Source organism: Antechinus flavipes, chromosome 5 (genome assembly GCF_016432865.1).
Source record: "Antechinus flavipes isolate AdamAnt ecotype Samford, QLD, Australia chromosome 5, AdamAnt_v2, whole genome shotgun sequence".
Classification (NCBI taxonomy): Eukaryota; Metazoa; Chordata; class Mammalia; order Dasyuromorphia; family Dasyuridae; genus Antechinus; species Antechinus flavipes.
In genome coordinates this window covers 192,787,989-192,808,468 of record NC_067402.1, presented here as the reverse complement: position 1 = coordinate 192,808,468, position 20,480 = coordinate 192,787,989, and the positions used below count along the sequence as shown (strand labels likewise).

The 20,480-nt window shown below is 36.4% G+C and overlaps 1 protein-coding gene across 1 annotated transcript; it reads left to right on the top strand.

Annotated features, from left to right (window-relative positions):
- Window positions 1–303: 303 nt before the first annotated feature.
- Window positions 304–16,022, top strand: TMEM52B (transmembrane protein 52B). Its single transcript, XM_052000123.1, has 5 exons — window positions 304–821; window positions 3,120–3,163; window positions 7,955–7,993; window positions 12,810–12,976; window positions 14,826–16,022. Exons 1-5 carry the CDS (start codon window positions 768–770, stop codon window positions 15,080–15,082), a joined length of 561 nt encoding a protein of 186 aa, XP_051856083.1. The 5' UTR covers window positions 304–767; the 3' UTR covers window positions 15,083–16,022.
- Window positions 16,023–20,480: the final 4,458 nt, after the last annotated feature.

The window sequence follows — 20,480 nt, the reverse complement described above, 5'->3', positions numbered from 1 at the left end:
AACTGTTCTAAATGGGACTGGAAATTCTCAGTGAAGTGTACAGAGTGCTACAGCAGGGATTCCTGATCTTAATCTTCACCTGGTCTGCCCCAGCTTGAGATGGTTTTCCAGACCATTTGACAATCTCTTCAGATATTCTTGAAGTTGAGGGTAAATGGTCCATAACCATACAAGTTTCTGACTTCAGCTGCAGCAAGGGGAAACAATGCCATTAAAGAGGGGAATGGGAGGAGAGTGGTCACATGGGGGAGTAAGGTAAAGGTCAGTCCTGTCACTTTAATTTTCAGCAGTCTCTTTGGAAGGTTATGGGGAAAGAGAAGGAACATTACTGCTTTCTTAGGAAAAGAAAAGCTAGAATTGAGATTTTATAGTTTATTAGCAATCTATCTTTTGTATTCCCTTCTTCCCCAGCCAAGAAAATCAATACCTAGCAAAGATAACTGGTACAGAGGATAGATGGGTTCAACCTGAATCTTTCCTCATAGAAGGAAGGTGGGAAGAAAACAAAACTAGACAGAAAGGGGATAAGAAGCAGATGTGAGCAATAAAGGAGTAATAACCAGGCAAAGAAAGGGGAGAGAAGATATGAGACTAAAAATAAGCTTAAAAAATAAACTTTGAAAGAGGAAACTGGGGCAATTTAGTTCATTTAGGTAGTGTCTTTTTCCTCATAGTCCTTAGGTCAAGGAATGTGAGATGGCCCAGGATTTTGAAAGAAGTCAGAAAGTAGATACTACATGAATTGGAAGAAATAGAAGCTCAGCACCATGGGCAACCATCTCCCATTTACGACTTTCTCCATTCTGGTGTATCTCTCCCAGGTGAGTCAAAGTGTGAGGAAGAAGGTCCTCCGCTTCCACACACATGCACATGGTTCTGTTGGGGAAAGAGGTTCAATGTGGGAAAGAAGGTGCATGGAGACAGGATCTGTTTAGAAGAGAACAGTTGGACCGTGGTGATTTTATAAAGGAGTATTATACATGTATGTCTGAGCATAATGAAAAATAGAGTAAGGAATAGAAGTTACAATTATCTTGGGTTCCAGTGGGACACAGGAAGGCTTTATAATAGCTACAGAAATATCCAAATTTTTCTTTTCCCTGGGATACATTAAGGATACAGTTGTCAGTCTTTTCTTACCGCATAGACACATATATACTCTGTAATATATCAAAATCAGGTATACAGGGAAATTGCCCCTCTCTTAAACCCCTAATATGACTGATTCATACATTAAGTAAGCAATCCAAGATCCACAAGATAAAAAACTAGAGAATGGATTTGATCAATTGTTTACCTTTTCAATGAAGGGAAAGGTAAAGAAAAATAGTAGATAATTTGGAACTCAAATTTTGTTAATGAAATGTAAAAAACATTTTAACATGTAATTGGAGAAAATATAAAATATTTTTTAAAAAATTTAACTATAGATTTGATCTCTTACAGATTCTTTGGACTACTCAAATGCCTTCCACTTGGTTATATGTTGCAGGTTAGCCTAGAATTAAATTAGCTCATTCAATGTGAGAGAATAAGAAAAAATTCACTAGGTCATTTCTTCCCAGGGTTTCAGTTTAATATACAAGGAAAAAATTGAGTTGTAACGAGGGTCATTGAGAGAATAAGACTGAAAATACTAATTCATAGCTGAATTTGTAGAGGGGTGGGTGCTAGCCTTTTTGTTTGCTATTTATGAAATGGCATTAGTGTTCTACTTGGTTTTTTCACTTAGTCACTAATGTGTTTTTGTGCCTATTAAGCACAATTGACTTTTATTGATCCTATAAAAGAATTCAATTTAATAAACACTGGGAAGTCCTAGTAATGAGAGTTGTGAGCAGGTACTCTTGGCTGAAAGGTACATGTACAGGGTGATGTGATAATTGGGTGGAGGAAACCATTCAAGAGTAAAGGGAAATAAATTTGAAGATAGAAGAACATGGTCCAGGGAGAATTGTTTGTTACTGGCATAGTCATATGAATAACAGAAGTAGATAGATAGATAGATAGATAGATAGACTGAAAAAGCTTTTAATGTGTTCACTTTATTCAGGGCATTATACTAAGTACCAAAAATACATATTTATGTAAACAAGACAGTCCTACCCTCAAGGATTGTCAAATTCTAATAGGAGAAAGATAACACTTTAAGTTTTGGAAAGGGGGAAAAGGATTGGAGAGGAGATGATCAAGAAGTGATGGGGCAAGTTAAAAGTTTACCTATTGAAAACAGAGGAATGAATTAAGAAGTGATAGAAAGATAGCAAAAGCTATATAGTCTTAAGGAAGCAGGTGAAGAAAAGAATGTTCAAGAGTAACTTGGAGCCATAGGCAGAAGGCAACTCTGAGCCATGGCAGAAGGAAGTGGAAGCCCTAATGGTGGAGTTGAAAAAAGTGTTTTTGCAGGCACCAGGAAACGCTGAACCAGCAGAGAAGCAAGTCCATATTTCCCCTTTACTGTGTTATCATTCCAAACAATATTGTCATATGGGACTATTCTGGACCTTGAGAGAAAGGTGCTTGCTGAAATAGGTTCTTGGAATTTTCTATTGCCTTGTGACCTTTATTGCTCTAGCCTGTGCCCTTGTTAGTCTGAATGCTGAGTATCTGCAAATGATCAGATTTAAAATTTAAACCCTTTAAAATAGGGTTAAGGAGGAGAAGGATTGAGGTTTCCTAGAGATTCTCTTGAAGTAGAGGTGTACTTCAGCCTGAGAGATTTTTTGAGACTCACTAAAACATACCTGGGTCTTCATGACAGATTGTCAGATCCTCAGACATCAGTGTTATAATCTACAAAAAAGAATATCACTCAGTCACCAGACTTTGATATACCTTTCCTTAACCATCACCACAGTCATGACAAAAATGGAAGAAGTTTTGTAACAGTTCATTCACACTCCTTTGCCTGGTCCTCCTATTTTTGAAAAGGGAATGAACAGATTTGATTTAAAATTCTGACCTTAGAACACAGTGAAGCTGATTGGCCCACAAATGGATTGAACTGTTCTCTTATCAGTGGAAGAAACAGGTCCCAGCAGAAAGGGAAGGAAACAACAGGTATAAGCAGACTATATAACAGAGCAGGCTCAATCATGTGTTACTTTCACTTTTTATAGCTTCCTTGGATGACATGTGAAGAGAACTGTGTGAATTCTGAGCAGTGAGTATCTGAATCTCCAAACCCATTTCCCAAGGAAGGAAGGAGAAAGGTTGAGCCAGGAGCAGAGGACAAGAAGTTGGTAGATGTGGGGGATTTCCCTGTCCCTGTTATTACTGGGATAGGTACTAACTGAAAAAGGTGGATGGTACAGTGGATAGAGTCTTCCTAACTCTGCTTCAAATATAGCCTCAGACCCTTGTTATATGACCTTGCTCACCTCAGTTTCCTCATTTATAAAATGAGCTGGAGAAGGAAAGACAAACCACTCCATTATCTTTACCAAGAAAACCCCAAATGAGTCACAAAATCTCAAGACACTACTAAAAGAACTTAACAAGAATGGAGCATTAACCTTCAGAGATAAGAGATAACTGTCAGAAGCAAAGTAGTATCACTATCTTAAAGATTTCAAACCAGCATTGCTCACAATGTTATTCTCAAAACAAGATTCCCCAACCATAAAAAGTAGAATTAATCTTAATTAATGCAGAATGCAATCACAGTAGCTTATTATACATTCCTTTTTATATGCTTTTGTAAACTATCCAACATCCACATTGGGCTTAATTTAGATATAGTCCCTGGCTACAAACATTTATCTCTAGAATTTCCTAAGTACTACTACCACTTCATATTATATTTTCCAATGTATCCATTCATTTCTCAAATATTTAGCAAATACTTAGTGTGAAGGTGTTAGATTTGAAGTTAGAGGTCTGAATGCAAACTTTGTCTCTGACACTGTAGGTTCCTGAGTAGTTTACTACTTTATGGGCTTCAAGCATCTCTCTAACACCTGTATAATAATGATTCAAGGGAATCATAAAACAGTATGCTAGATGCTTGAGGAGATACATAAATACAATACTAGGTCCTTCATGTCATAGGCTTTAAGTATAGTCATACTGTGATCTATTTAATATATTTGTTCCCTTATCTTCCTTGATGTAGTAATTCTGTAAGTTTTCTCTGACTTCTCCATGGACACTGAAGTCTCCCTTCTATGAACTCCTCTTACCTTTTAGCTAATACTCCACAGCTTAGCATTTAATTGTTTTTCTAAAATATAGTATAGTTAGTTCTATTTTCCCAGCTATATCATAAATGCTTTGAAGATAAGAATTATGTCTTTTTTGATGCTTATTTTCTCTTAAATTAATAATTAAAGATGATATTTAAGCCATGCAACAACCTTGTGAGTTAATCTCACTTCACAGATGAAGGAATCAAGGCACAGTGAGGTTAAATAGTCAGAGCAGTACAGTCAGAAGTGCTGTTCCTGGAGTCACAGGAAGCTGCTGCTGCTTGTTCTCTAGGTAACCTTGAAAACCTTTTTGTGCCCAATTTCTTCTGTAAAATGAGGGATTTGAACTAGTGAGGTCTAAGGTTCCTTCCATCCCCAGAACTTAGAGTCCTTTTGACCCAAGTCAATAAAATGTCTGAATTGGGATTTTAATCCAACTCTTTCTTTAGATATCTTTGATACTCAATCCCATTTCATCTTTACACCAATATCCACCCATTCTATCTTTAACTTAGCACAATTTCTATTCCATGAATATTTAACAAGCTGCCATGTCTATAAGAACAAGATGCTATGCTTTGGTGAGAAGAAACCAAAAAATTGAGTTGAAGCATTGTGTCTCTGCTTTCACAAAGCTTACAATTGAGGAAAACATAAAGTGCTATACATAATAGTAACATAAAACCACTTTGGTGGTACAAAACATAATGGGGAGGAAATGGGAAGTGATATTTGAGTTGGATTTTAATGGATAAAGAAAAAAATGAAAGAGAGAGAAATGAGGTGGAAAAAAGGGACAGAAAGGGATGAGGAGGAGAAAAGAGTGAGACAGAGGGAAACAGCGGGGGGAAAGGAGGGAGAAGAAAGGAAAAAAAAGAAGAGAGTAAGAAAGATGGAGATGGAGGAAGGGGAGACAGAGACAGGAGAGTGTGAGAGAAAGAGATATGAGAAGAGATGGAAGAAAGGGGCAGAGAGAGACAAAGTCATATGTAATTCTTTGTGATTCCATTTGGGATTTATTTTGGTAAAGATACTGGAGTGCTTTGTCTCTTCTTTCTCTAGATCATTTTATAGACGAGGAAACTGAAGCAAAGAGGGTTAAGTGATTTACCCAGTTGGAGAAGACTGGGAAGCTAGTGGGAACAAGAAGTTAGCAAGCATTGATAAATATTTATTATGTACCAAGTACAATGCTGAGGATTGAAGATCCAAAAGAAAAAGGGGCAAAAGGCCCTATTCTCAAAGTGTTCAGTCTAATGGAAAAAGAAAAGAAAATATGTAAACAGCTATGTGCAAACTAGAAATACACAGGATAAATTGGAGATCATTTCAGGGTGAAATCACTAAGATAAAGAAAAGAGGGATTGAGAAAGGCTTCTTGTTGAAGGTTGATTGTTAATTGAGACTTGAAAGAAGTCGAGAGATGCAGGAAATGAAAAGAGAAAGAATTCTAGACACGGAACATTAGCTCAGTGCATGAAAATTCATGGAGTTGGGAGGATAGAGCGTCATGAATGGAGAAGAGCATGGACTATGTGGAAAGAAGTGAAGTATAAGAAGGTGGGAAAGGACCAGATTGTAAAGTTCTTTAAAAGTCAAATAAAGGATTCTATGCTTGAACTTACATTATATAGTCTATTGAATGGACATAGGGAGGGACTGACATAGTCAGATCTATGCTTTAGGGAGATCATTTGATAGTGGAGTAGACAGATCATAGAAGATGAACTGGAATGGGGAGAGCTTTAAGACAGGGAAAACAGCCAGCAGAGCAGTAGAATAATCCACTGCAGAAGAGCGTTGGTTTGGAACTGGAGTGAGGGAATACTCATACAGGATTCTTTTTAAGTCAAAGCTTTATTTCACCAAAGCAGGCAGGCCAAGTAGCATGGGTAACTAATCAGCAATTAGGGTCAAGGGCAAGAAAGCTTATATACCATAATTCTGGCTCTAAGAAATATAGAAGTTGTAAGAAACAGTATCTTTTTAGAGTAGCATAGCCACAGGTCCTACTGAAAACAGAAATAGTCAAAACATCAATCTGGTTGCCTGAATTCCAGAAACAATTATTTGGGAAGTGTTCATAGCCTTAGCAAGTCTAAACATGTCCCCTACTTTTCCCTACTTCTTTAATGGAGTGCAACATGTCACCTACATAAGCACAAAGTGACAAAGACCTTCACTGGGCCAGTGTCAGAGGATAAAAGGGGATCCATAGAGAGTATATTATTGGCATAGACTCAACAGACATTGGCAACAGATGAGAGATGATGAGAAAGAGGAACAAATTTAGGATGAAACCTAGGACACTGGGGTGACTAGGGAAATGGTGGTACCCTCAACAATAATAGGAAAATTAGGAAGAAGAGAAGCTTTGGTGGAAAGGTGGAAAAGATATTGGACTTGAGCTTAATTTATCTATGGGCTATCTAGTTCAAGCTGTGACGATCATTTGCAGAGAGGGATAATTGGTTCTATGGGTGCTGATGAGATTAAGTGAAGTAGTATAGAGGGAAAAGACAAGAAGGTTCAGTATAGAGTGTCAAGGAAAATCCAAGGATAGGTCTCATGATCTGGCTAAAAATCTAGCAAAAAAAGACTAAGAAAAAGGGATCAGACGCCTCTAAGAGAAGAATGTGGAGGGAGCAGTATCACAAAGATATAAAGAGAAGAAACAGGGAGAAGAGGGTAATTGAGAATTTTCAATTCAGAGAGGCCAAGAAAGATAAGGACTGAGAAAAATTAGATTTGATAATTGAGATCACTGCCAAACTATAAAGTCAAGGGAATTAGAGAAAACAAAATAGAAGCATTGAGTATAGAAGACTTTCTCAAGTTTAGCCACAAAATGGAAGAAATATATATGAGGAAAGATAGAAGTTAGATTTAGTGAAGGATTTTTTTAAGGCTAGAAGAGAGATGGACATGTTTGTAAGCAATAAGAAAGCAACTAACTAACAGATTTAAGATTAAGAAAATAGTGGGAATGATAGAGGGGGAAAAAAATCTGGGGGGAAAAAAGAGTAAATGGACTCGAGTACATCTAGAAGGGCAGCTAGGTGGAGCAGTGGATAGAGCACCAGCCTTGGAGTCAATTACAAGGTCAAAGTTAAAAAAATATATATCTCAATAGGATACAACATTGGACCAAATCCAATAAAATTAAATTTAATAAGACTAAATAGAAAGTTTTAAAATAAAATTTATAAAGTTGGGTTCAGAAAATTAACTGAATTTAAAAGTCAAATAAAGGATTCTATGCTTGAAGTTAGATAATATAGTCTATTGGATGGACGTAGGGAGGGACTGACATAGTCAGAGCTATGCTTCAGGGAGATCACTTTGATAGTTGAGTGGATTGATCATAGAAGATGAACTGGAATGGGGAGAGCTGAGTTCAAATCCAGCCTCAGATACTTATTAGATATGTCATCTTGGGCATGTCATTTAATCTTGACTGCCTTGCCACTTCTACCCCAAAATTATATAAAGAGGAGTTAGCCTTAGCAGGGAGGAGGACTATCTGGTCATATAAATCAAGAATGAAGAAGGAAATGGTGGCAGAACCACATTATAAAGAATGGCTGCAGATTAAATCAAATTATAAGGTTTTTTTTTTTAATAGAGAACATTAATTACATGAATTATATCATTTCTCCTTGATACCAACTTTATAACAAGCTTTCCATATATAACAACTACATAACTATATGATAATTTTTTCACTATTTTCACTATGTGACCTTATCTTTCTGCTTCATCACCAGCTGTCTGACCACCGACTGGGTCCATCTCTGGTACATCTGGTAAGTTGCCAAAGAAAATTCTCCAGCAAGTACCCATTATCAACATTTATTGGTTTTAGGGATATTTTATAAGTTTCTAATGCCATTATAAGTTTCTAATGGAAATAATGCATCTTTATAGAAATTGGGCAAATTATAAAGCATGTTTCTCTTATACTGGTGAGGAAGGTAATTTAAATGCTCATTTTATAGGTAAAATAAATGAAACTCAAAAAAGATAAGTATATATTCAGACCAACAGATAAGCGCTACAGGTAGGATTTGAATTAGGTCTCCTAACTTCAAATCCTATGTCAATAATATTTGAAATATTATTTCTACCATACCATGTAGATCTAAAAGCAGAGGCCTAACAGAATGACATTAAATAGATTCTTTAAACTACCATTGTGACTTCTCATTTAAATAAAATTCCCTTTCCTGAATACAGCTTATGTGACTATACATGACAAAGCCTGTGATGAAAAAAGATCAAATGGTGTCAGCAAACTGTGGTCTGAAGGCCAAATCCAACCTGTCACCTGTTTTTGTAAAGCCTGTGAACTAAAAATAGGTTTTCCATTTTAAAATGCAATAAAACTATTTTGAAATATAAAAACCATTCTTGGCGTGCTTGTACAAAAACAGGCAATGATAGACTATAGTACTTTTAGTAGATTAGGAATTAATAGAATGATCTGATCCCTAAAGTAGTCATTAATGATTTGATATAGACTTGGAAGGATAATGTTAAGTACAGGTCACAAATCTGTCCTGTATCTTATGCTATTAAAAGTTTTTAATCGATGACCTGGATAAAGGTATGTGTAGCATGCTTATAAAATTCATAAAAGACCACAAAATTAGGAGAGAAAGTTAATTTACCTCACATGTAAAGTTAATTTTCTGAACCCAACTTTATAAATTTTATTTTTAAACTTTCTATTTAGTTTTATTAAATTTAATTTTATTGGATTTGGGCCAATGTTGTATCCTATCGAGATATATATATATTTTTAATTTTGACTTTGTAATCTAAACTGTTTTCTCCCTAAACTTTGTGCCATCTGCAGTTTTGACAAGGATGTCTATCAAAGTCATTGATAAAAATGGCCCATAGCCCAAGACTAAATTTGTGAAATACCAGCCACTAAGCTACACTACCTCTCTTTCTTAGACAGGAGATTAATAGAAATAACTGTAAATATCTTAGCACTTGACAAAAATTAATTTTAATAAGTATAAAATGAGCAGGACAGTAGGACTAGATAGACGTTATCTGCAGAAAAGCTGGATGGTCTCAAGTTCCTTATGATACAATGAGATATATGGTGCCTAAAAAAACTAAGGCAATCTTGGGTTTCATTACTGTGTTTAGGAATGAGAAAGCAGTAGTTTTGGTGTGTTTTGCTCTGAATGGACCAAATATGGAATGTTATAAACATAATTTATGAAGGACATTAACTGGAAAATATCCAGAAGAGACCTACCAAGATGGCTTAGGGACTTAAAAGATCATTCCAAGTAAAAATTCATTAAAGGAACTGAGAAAGTTTTGTCCAGAGTTAATCACAGTAAGTCTGTCAGCAGCCATTAAGTATTCACTTTGTGCCAAGAACTAAACTAAGCATCAGGAATAAAAAAGAAGGCAAAAACCATGGTAGGGAGATAGGTGACACAATGTAGAAAGTGCTAGGCAAGATTTGCATTTAAATTCAGTCTCAGACACTAACTGTGTGATCCTGAGCAAATCATCTTACTTCACTTTGCCTCAGTTTCCTCATCTGTAAAAAGAGAAAAATAATAGCACCTAGCTTACAGGATAATTATGAAATTAAGATGAGGTAATATTTGCAAAGCACTTTGTAAACCTTAAATAGTGCTATTATTTTTAAAAATATCATCCCTGCCCTAAAGGAACAAAAATGCTAACAATTACAAAAGCAAGCTGTATACAGTGTAAATTGGCAGAAATTTCAAAAGGAAAGCATAGAATAGGAAAGAATTTCAGCAAAAGGTGGGGTTCTTGATGAGTTCTGAAGGAAACCAGGGAAATTGGGAATCAGAGGTGATAAGGTGAGCATTCCCAGCACAGATGATATTCAGTGAAAAGGCATGAAATGTGGAGATAGCGTAACATATTCAAGGAATAGTAAAAAGGTCAATATCACTAGATCACAACTGGAAACCCCACAAACTCTCTGAAGGGCAGTAAGATGTAAAAAGACTAGAAAGTTATGAAGGGACTAGGTTTTGAAGGGCTATAAAAGCCAAACTGATACTTTTATATTTTGTCCTGGAGATAGTAGGAAGCCACTTTAATTCTTGACTGAAGTAGTAACATTTGTTGTTGAAGAAGTAACATAAACTTAAACTTCAGTAAAATCACTCTAGCCACTGAGTAAAGGGATGGATTGGAATGGGGAGAGAGGAGACAGGATCAAACAGAAAAAATTCACTAACATTAACATTTTTCTCATGGAATCCCAATGGTCCCTAATGGGAAAATGTTCCTTTGCTGCCTTCTTTTCCCAATATCCATTATCCCAAATGGGAAGCTGGTGACCCAGTTTTGATAAGAGTGCTAAGCCAGGAATAAGGAAAGAAAATCTTACTTTGAAGATAAAACAATAACAAAAGTTCAGTCATTTTGATCCAACACCTCAGAGACACACTTTCCCTTATACTATCTCAATGCAAAAAGTAGACTTACTCAACACAATTCCCACATAACATTGAGCCTGTTTGGTTCATGTTTAGCTGTGACATGACTCCTGGATGAATCCTTACTGCAGCTTGCCTAAGTGGGGTCATGAAAATCACTTCTAAAAACATGATGTCCTTGCTTCTCCAGGACATCATTGCTTGAGTTGGCTGGAAAACTCTGACAATAAGACACCAGGATGCCCCTTTCCCCTCTCCTGTGTCTTCTGACACAGGCAAAAAATCCAGGCCCATTTTCATAGAATCACAGGATGGCTTCAATAGGAAAGGCCTAAGATCTCTCTCCTCCCAGAATTTCTTTCAGTGGAAGCCATCAGCAGAGGATTTGCAAAAGAATCACCGAGAATGTAGTTTAGGAGAAAATGGACCAAGAGAGTAGGTGGAGATTGCCTCAGTCCCTTTTGAAGATACATATCAGTTCTAGATACTCAGCCAATCAAAACAGACTACAGGGTTCATTGAAAAATGTCTATATATGCTCCCCAGGCACCAAATTTCATGTCATAACAATTCTCCTGGAAAGTTTCCTCAGTCATTTCAATCCAGCTCCTAAGAAATTAGTGGTCAAATCTATAGTTATAGTAATACAAGTTATTGGAATTGTAGATCCATAATTCTACCTAAGCAGTACTGTGCCAGGTACTTTGTGTATACACCACATGCCCAGTTCATTAATTCTATAATAAATTCTACATATTCCTTTCAAAATAGTTCTGCTTTCTTTGCTACATTCTGAACTTCTTTCTGTTCTCTTTAAAGTCTTTTTTTTTAAAAAGTTTCACATATCTTCTTTCAATGGCACCACTATTGCTTATTATCCCCCCAAACCCTCACATTAAAAAACAGAGGGGAAATAAGAGAACCTTTTAGCAACAACAAAAAAATATGTATGACAAATTTACACAGAGGCCATGTCCAAAAATGAAGGCCTTTTATCACATCCTGAGTCCAAAAACTCTGAAAGAGAAGTGATAGCATATTTCACTAAAGAAGGAAATTTGATCAGAATATTTAAGTCTTTCAAAGTTGTTTTATTTTTCAATATTGTCCTCATTATATAAACTGTTCTTTTTGTGCTCACTTCACTCTGCATCTATTCCTACTTCCCAAAATTCTTTGCAAATATCTTTCATCATTTTTATACCACAATAATATTCCATTACATTTATATGCCATAATTTTTTTCTCATATTTTTTTCCTTCTTGTCAAGTGCAAACCCATCATTGCCTCCTGCTCCCTATTTTTTCCCAGGCAAAGGATTTATTTATTTACTATGCCCTGCTACAACAAATTTCATGCTCATTATGTTGGAGACTTAATGGACCTTTTTCTAAATGCTATTCTTTTTCTGTGCACAGAAATGATTGTGGAACTAGTCATTTTAATCCAGCTTCTAAGAGATTAGTGGCCACATCTATAGTCATATTAATTAAGTTATTGGAATTGTAGATCCATAATCGATCCATTCTCAATTAACAAAAGAGCAGGTCAGAAATCCTTACTACTTCAGACAGCTTAGCCAGGTAACTATGTATTGGAGAGACATTGGAGAGACATAGAAAGAAGTACCCAGATCACCCATTTCCAGGGAAGAGAAAGGTTTTATTTTAGTGTGGCACAACATTGTCCCAGGGCGCTAGATGGTACAGTGGATTGTGTTCCAGGCCTGGAGCCAGGAAGACTTATTTTCTTGAGTTCAAATCTAACTTCAGACACTTAGTAGCTGTTAAACCAGTTTGCCTTAGTTTCCTTATCTGTAAAAAGAGCTGGAGAAGGAAATGTCACACCACTTCAGGATCTTTGCCAAGAAACTCACAAAGAGTCAGACATGATTAAATGGACTGAATAACAACAAACATAACCCTCTATAAACCACTCTCAGTTATTTTAACAATTCTAACATCAGTATGGTGATGTGATTTTGTTCTCTGTCTCATAAAGAATGAAGGTCATTAGGAAGCTGAAATCAAAGTAATTTGGGGTAGTATATATTTTGTAGATCCTTCTGAAAAACAAAGAAACAAGGAACAAATGTATACATATTGATTTATAAATTTGGATTTAGAAGTATGACCACTCACACAGCTTTTCCTTGTACCCTGTCCTTTATAGGCTATTGGTGGTGATTGGTGGGCTTTTCCTTTTGTGTGGACTGACCTCAGTCTGTCTCCGCTGTTGCATCAGTCGACAGCAGACAGGAGAAGAGGTGGGCCCCCCACCATACGAAGTGACGGTCATTGCTTTTGACCATGACAGCACCCTTCAAAGCACCATTACTTGTGAGTACATTCACAGAGTCATACGGGGGTACCAAGGAAGGAAAATACTTGAAAGAAGTGTAGATTTTTGGGATGTTCTGAGTAGATCTGCTTTCTCAAGAACACAGAATTCTTTAATTCTGATTGATTTGTAGATATTCGAAGTGCTAGAAAGGATAAGAGGCAGACATCCAAAAGAGAGAATTTTATTCCATGTTAAGAAATTTAAAGAATCTAACATTGGGGGCAAAGAGATAAGAGGAGAATCAGGATTTTTTTTTTTTGGTATGGTAATGGTAATCTATGAAGAAAAAGCTCTTAATATGACAAAGGGATCACAGAATATTCTTAAAAGGATATATCTTTTAAAATGTATTCCTCAATTACATCTATTCATCCTGACATTCTATTATTGTCTATCGCTATCACCAAAAGATATTTTGTGGAAACATATGGTTATCCTTCATAAAAATTTCAAAATGTTAATGATGACCCTACTTTAAAATGTCCCAAACTTCTACTGAAGGTACAATTAGAGATCCATCATGCATGCATGCTTTTGTCTTCATGAAACCTACATGTGTTTCCAATCTGTACTACCTCTAAGGAGCGCTACATTTTAAAATTTTACTATAGCTAGTGGATTATTATGCTGGACCTGAAATCAGTAAAATCTGAGTTCAAATTCTGCCTCAGAAGCTTAGTAAGTATTACCCTAGGCAAGTCATTTAATTTCAATTTGTCTTAGTTGCCTTCTCAGCAAAATGGGGATAATAATAGTATCTACCTCCTAAGGCTGTTAAGGAGATGAAATCATGTAATATTTTTAAAGTGCTTTACAAAACCTGAAAATGCTATAGAAATGCCAGCTAGCATCATCATCATTATAAAATACACTTCTTTTTCCAAAAATCTATATCTTTCAAAACCCAAACCTCTTCACAGTTTTATAGATTTTAATGATATCCCTTTTTAATAAAAGTTGGAAAAGTTTGTTTCTCTTTACTGAAGAATTCTACATTTTAGTTTATTCTTTCTAAAACACTTTTATCCCTCTAGTGACTTTTTGCTACATCAAAGTTCTCACCACTAAAGTTCTGTTAAAAGCTTCAGCAACAGAAACAAATATAGTTCTACCAATAAAAATAATTTCTATCTCCTCTGTTCCTGCATCCTGAGGACCACCAAGCCTCTCCATATTATTTGCAACTGAAACCTGCTGTATACATCTCACCCATGAAAATGTTAACTCCTTGAAAGCAGGAGCTGTCTTATTTTTCTTGTGATTCCTATGCTTATCAGAGTGCTTTGTATATAATAAATACTTAATAACAACTTTTTCATTCATTCACTCATTCCTTCTTCAATTCTATGACTATCTTTCCCAAAATTCAACAATCAGCACTGGAATCAATACTACAGAACTGAAAGTTTTTGTATATATTTTTTTTTTACTCCTAGTGAAAGCTGTGTAGAAACTAAGTTTTTATACTAAGGCAGAACAGTATAAAAAGCATAAAAAGATGTCAGGTAGAAAAAAAAAGATAGACAAAGAACTGTGTAAATGAGTTCTTCGAAAGATTTCTAAGTAAATCAGGAAAAAGGAGTTAGTTGGTCAAAGGTCAGTGGGACCAGAAAAGCAGAGAAGGATAAATCCAGGGTATCAGAATAAATAGGTTTTCAAAGAGGGAAGGAAGATGTCTCTAGATCTGGAATCTAGGGATTATGGGAATAGGTATGAGGGCAGGAGGGTTGGTGGTCATAGTTTGCATATTTGCAGAAAAAAAGATAACCTAATATACTGAGGTTAAGATCTGTTTTTCAAGCATGGTTCCCATGCTCTAGCTCCCTCTTTCTTTCTCTCTGACAGCTCTTCAATCAGTCTTTGGACCAGCAGCCCGCAGGATTTTTGCAGTAGCTCACTCTCACAACCCTGTGCAGATACCTTCTTTGTCCTCGACCCTGGAAACGCCCCCAGGCTATGAGGAAGCTCTGCACATGAGCCGCTTCACAGTGTCCAGATGTGGGCAGAAAGCTCCTGATCTGGCTCCAGTACCTGAAGAGAAGCAACTGCCCCATGGGGAGAAGGACGTTCCCCAACAACATGTGGAGGACACCTCCACTTAACAATCTTCTGGGCTAGGAGAACCAGGCACAGCACTTGAAACACTCTTGTCTCACATGGAGTCCCTAGGACAGCTATTCTGGGTTCAAGGTAGTCTGTGAGTCTGTAGCCACTCAAAACTCTAACTCTTGAGCCTCTTTCAATATGTTTACTTCTTTCTCTAGTCAGCCAGAAGACACAATTTGTTCAAAACAAAGGCATTTAATGAAATAATGTAGTCATAAAAATCAAAATAGAACATTCCTTCCCATAAATCTGGAGAATACTCTCCCACAAAGATACACACTGGTGTGGTGGTGGGAAATGGGCATAAGAGGGGCACACACTTGGAGAAAGTGTTTCTAAGAATCACATGTGAAGGACCAAATCACCTTCAGAGCTTCAGGATCACAAGTGTCTTCTAATTAAGTCATCCTGTTTTTCTCATTGCTCTTGTTCCTTGATTGCTCCTCCCTGTATTGAATTTCCACTGGGTGTATTTTTCTGCTAGTTCCTGATAGTTTTGCAAAGACTTATGAACATGTAGTCCCACATGGGAACTGTTTTTCTGCTATCCATTGAGCTAATGTTAACTTCTGGGTATAATAATCTGGGCAGGACATTCTCCCTGTTCCCAGTTTCTAGGTTTCTTTTAGGTTGCTTGATGGTCATCTCTACTCTTACTTATGATGTAGTGGCTTGAATCTCTCCCTACTAAGAGCATAGCGAATGAACTTTTAGTCAAAGCCATCACATTCTACTAGCAAAAGGCAAAGAGAGGGCTTCTAGAATTATTAAGTCTTTTTTCTTTTTTAAAAATTTATTTTATTTTAATTTATGGAATAAAACAAGCATTTCCATAACAAAATATAATAAAGTTGATTGCACATGAAACTGCAAAATTTTTTTATGTACAACTTGCTATTCCCTTTAAATATATAATAAAGTTATCAGGTAAATTTCTTTTTTTCCCTTTTGTCTTTCCTTCCCTTTCTTCACTCTAGAGATGGCTATCATTAAACACAGATACACACATAGATGTGTACATATGTATGTGTGTGTGTAAAATTATCTTACACATCTATTTCTCAAATTTTTCTCTGGATGCAGATAGCATCTTTCTTCTTGTTTGCAAGGAGATTGCTGGCCTCTATTCCAGACAACTATACCATTTAGAATTAGATACTCCTTATATTCTATCTGTTTTGGCATATAAATGAATTTGAGACCAAAAGGCAAGCTAAGGGAAAGAGCAGTATTGTTTATTTCCCTAGCCTTTATTACACACAACTATCAGCAATAAAAATCCAGTTCCTTGGGCATTATATTTTGGCCACTGAAAAATTTAATCTCCATGAGTGTTCCTCCCAGTAAAGAATGTGAAAATTTTAGTAAATTCCTTGCAGGATACATGGAAACATGTGTGAACATATATCACAAATAATATAAACAGTTACTATCCAACTTCATACAACATCGCATTTGTACTAGCATAACATGCATTAGAGCATAATGTGAACATAATACATAACATAAAACCAATAGTGAACTTAATAGGATAGTGTGATACTTTGTAAAGAACACTGGCTTGGGAGTCAGTGGGTCTCAGGTCTCAGGAGATCCTGGGAACAAACTCTTGTTTTGACTCTCCCTAGGTTTCAGGTTCCTCAATGAGGGGTGTGGATTCAAGGACTTCTGAGGTTCTTTTTTATCTTAATTAAGGAATTTATAAATTAAACTAAGATCACACATGTCAATGTAATATAAAATATATAACATTACAGTTACAGTTAGTGACCAAGTACATTGATTTCATGCAAAAACATATAGTAAACATCCATAGCAATAGTATATGTGTAACATTGCATAGCAACATATGTAGCATTGATAGAAGTATATTAAACAATAAGCATGCAAGAAATTTACAGCACAGGTTTCAACTATCCACAAAATGTTCTGCTAATGCACTGAGACAGTGGGCATCATTTGAAGCACTAAAGTAGTAGTCATTTCAGTCAGGTTCGACTCTTAGTGACCCCATTTGTGGCATTTTCTTGGTAGAGAGACTAAACTGATTTGCCTTCCCCAGTTCATTTTACAGATAAAGAACTGAGGCAAACAGGGTAAAGTGACTTGCCCAGGATCACACTGCTAATAAATACTGAAGCTTAATTTGAACTCAGAAAGTTGAATCTTGCTGACCTGAGGCTCTCTGTACTCTATATACAGAGCTACCTAATTGTTGCTAAAGCAGTATAGGAAAGCCTTTTCATTTTTCTAATAGATTTAACATTTCTACCATGACCCTCTGAGCTTATAAACAGACCAGATTATCAGCATACTCAGATGTTCTGGTCAGCATTCCTAATGCTGAGTTTATACATAGTTAGGCTTTGTAGGACAGTGTCCTTATTTTCCTGGGTATCTCAACAACTTTCAGTGCTAAACAGTAAAGGTATGTCCAACTCTTTTTCTTTATCTGGTCAGAGGTTTGCCTTTGGTTTGGGACAGATTTGCCTGATTTCTCCAATCTATCAGGAGATACCAAGACCCAGTTTTTTCTTTGAGTCAGTTTCCAAACACTGCTCTAGTTGTGACAGTCTTATGCAATCAATGAGAAGTATTCTAAGAAGTACAGTTGACCGATTCTTCCTTTTTCCAATCCATTGTTAAATCTTATTTCTACCTTCAGAACAACTCATCTAGATTCTCTGCTCTCCATTCACAACCAAAATCACTATAATAAAGAACATGATTATTTTCACCTGGATTATTGCAATGAGGAAGAGAAATCACACTTAAAGGGCATATTAGAAAGAAGAGGGAGAAAGGAAGGAACCCAGACATGGTAAAGAAAATCCAGAGAGTCAGGATTGGAATCTGGAGAAGAATGAAGATATATTTGTCTTAGGCATTTTCCTTAAAACGAAGATTCTGGGAAGAACCAGACTATCAAAGGAAGGGACTGAAGAGCTGGAGAGTCCTTCCAGTGTGGGAAATCCATCAGTGGAGAGAGCTGTTCTCTAACTATAAAGGCGCTATTGACAAACTTTTTTTGGGGGGGGGCGGGGTTGGTGGGGTAGGATTGTGTGGTTCTTGAGGTTATCTTTTGAAATTGCTTTTTAGATAAATATTTTTTAAAATGACTACTTTAAAAGATAAGTAGTCATTAAATTCAATTCTATACATTTTTCTTTAGGCAGATTCTTTATTACATTCATATAGTGAGAATGCAACTGGTCTTTGTGCTGAATTCCCACTCCCACCCCCCCCCACCCCCGCCAAATGACCTTTTCATTCCTTAGGTTCTAGAGAGTTTCCAAAATCAATTTTTTCTTTATTACATTCATATAGTGAGAATGCAACTGGTCTTTGTGCTGAATTCCCCTCCCCCCCCCAAATGACCTTTTCATTCCTTAGGTTCTAGAGAGTTTCCAAAATCAATTTTTTCTGAAGCCACTGTTGAGGTAGAAGAATCAGTGCTACTATGATGATCTCTCTCCTCATATACATCCATATTCCTGCAGACTTCTGCCCAAGGTACATGGATTGTCAAAATGTTTAAAAATTGAGATTCGGTTTGCTTTCTACAATACTCTGCTAATACTGAATATTTCAAAAGTCTTCATGTACTTTTAAGGTTGAATAGCTTAGTGAGTTATTTACTCTCTTTTTTTTCTTTTCCCCAGTTACATGTAAAACACAATTTTTTTTTTTACATTTGTTTTTAAAATTTGGAATTCCAGATTCTCCTTTCCTCCCCTCCCCGCCATTGAGAAGGCACATATGAAGTTGTTCAAAACACTTGCATAAAAGTCATGTTGCAAAAGAAAATATAGATCTCCCCCCCCAAAATAGCAGTCATTCACAACTAATCATTCCACAACTTTGCTATTACTTTGCTCACAGTACATTTCACTTTGCTTGAGCTCATGGGAGGATTTTCCAGATTTTTCTGACAGCATTCTGCTCATTATTTCTTATAGAACAATAATATCCCTTCATAATCACATACTACAATTTATTCACCCATTCCCCAATTAGTGAGCATTCCCTCAGTTTCTAATTCTTTTCCTGAGAAAAGAATGGCTATAAAGTGAACTGTTTGAATATTAAGCTATTAATAATGTATTAATAAGCTATTTGAATAGCTTAAAATTGAACAAAGATTCCTGAGAGAGCTTGTATTTTGAAGAGGTAAGGGTTAGTCTCAGTCAATGCTGGCACAACAGATATATTCACTTGTTTTAGACACAGCCTGACTCAAAATAGGTACTTAACATAAATTTGCTGATTAGTTGCTTAGTTATGGAGTTTAAAACTCATGATTATTATTGTTCAATTGTTTTCAGTCTCATCCTTCTTTTCATGACCCCATTTGGGATTTTCTTGGCAAAAGATTACTGCAGTAATTTTCATTTTCTTCCTCAGATTTTCTTACAGATGAGAAAACTGAGGCAGACAGGGCTAAGTGACTTGCCAAGTCGGACAGTATATCATTCATTGTCACAGTCACTATCATATGAGGTTATACAAATACAAGTAAAAAGAACCCAGGAACAGTGCCCATTAACCCTTATTATGATCTAGTGGCATCCAGTTTCTGACATGGTAGTGCCTTGTTTGCCCCCTCAAGTATACAGCACATGTATGACTATTGTGAGGGATGTAGAAGACCCTTACCCAAAATGACTACTCAGAGATCCCTCAGTAGAAGGCAGAAAAGTTGTTTATTGAAAAACCTCCAGAGGATGAGCCCTCCCATCGCAAGATAAGCTCGCGGTAGCAGGGCTAAAGAAGTAGTAAAGATACATAGCTTTTATACAAGAAATTACATCACAAGTAAGAGAGCATTGAAAGGGGAGGGGGAGGCATCTAATTGGTTGTTGCTATTTGGGGAGATTGGAATGGAAGGTTTCTGTTTCCCTGAAATCTCCTGATTTCTGGGAAACAAAGTCAGGCCTTCAGGCTTAATCAAGCAGACAGTGGTCCAGCTAATAGACTAAATATTGATAAATGTCAAATGCCAATAAATGTCATCAGTTCAGGTTAAGTAAATATGTTTCTAGCTGGCCAAGGCTCAAATAGATATGAGCCTGCACATATTATACAGGTCATAGGGGAGACACAGAAATAATAAAATACAGAAAAAGAATGCATACATCCCTGTAAGTTCTTCACCTTATCTATTCCCCACACTATCCATTCCATATCTGTAACAAAATATAGCTTGAGTTATTTGGCTGCACTGAGCTGGTATTGTTTTTACATAAGGCTCCCATGACCTTTGCTCTTAAGTTTCTTATCCTTCCCAGCAGGTATGGCTCTAGTCAAGTCAATAATCATTTATTAAGTACCTAACATGTGCTAGGCACTATATTACGTGATGGCTCTTCCCACTGAACCATTTCTCTCCTGCAG

Coding starts and splice junctions, on each gene's coding strand:
- TMEM52B (XM_052000123.1), top strand. CDS start 768: ATGGGCAACCATCTCCCATTTACGACTTTCTCCATTCTGGTGTATCTC. Junction 3,164..7,954: donor AACTGTGTGAATTCTGAGCA/GTGAGTATCTGA, acceptor CTTCATCACCAG/CTGTCTGACCACCGACTGGG. Junction 7,994..12,809: donor GTCCATCTCTGGTACATCTG/GTAAGTTGCCAA, acceptor TGTCCTTTATAG/GCTATTGGTGGTGATTGGTG.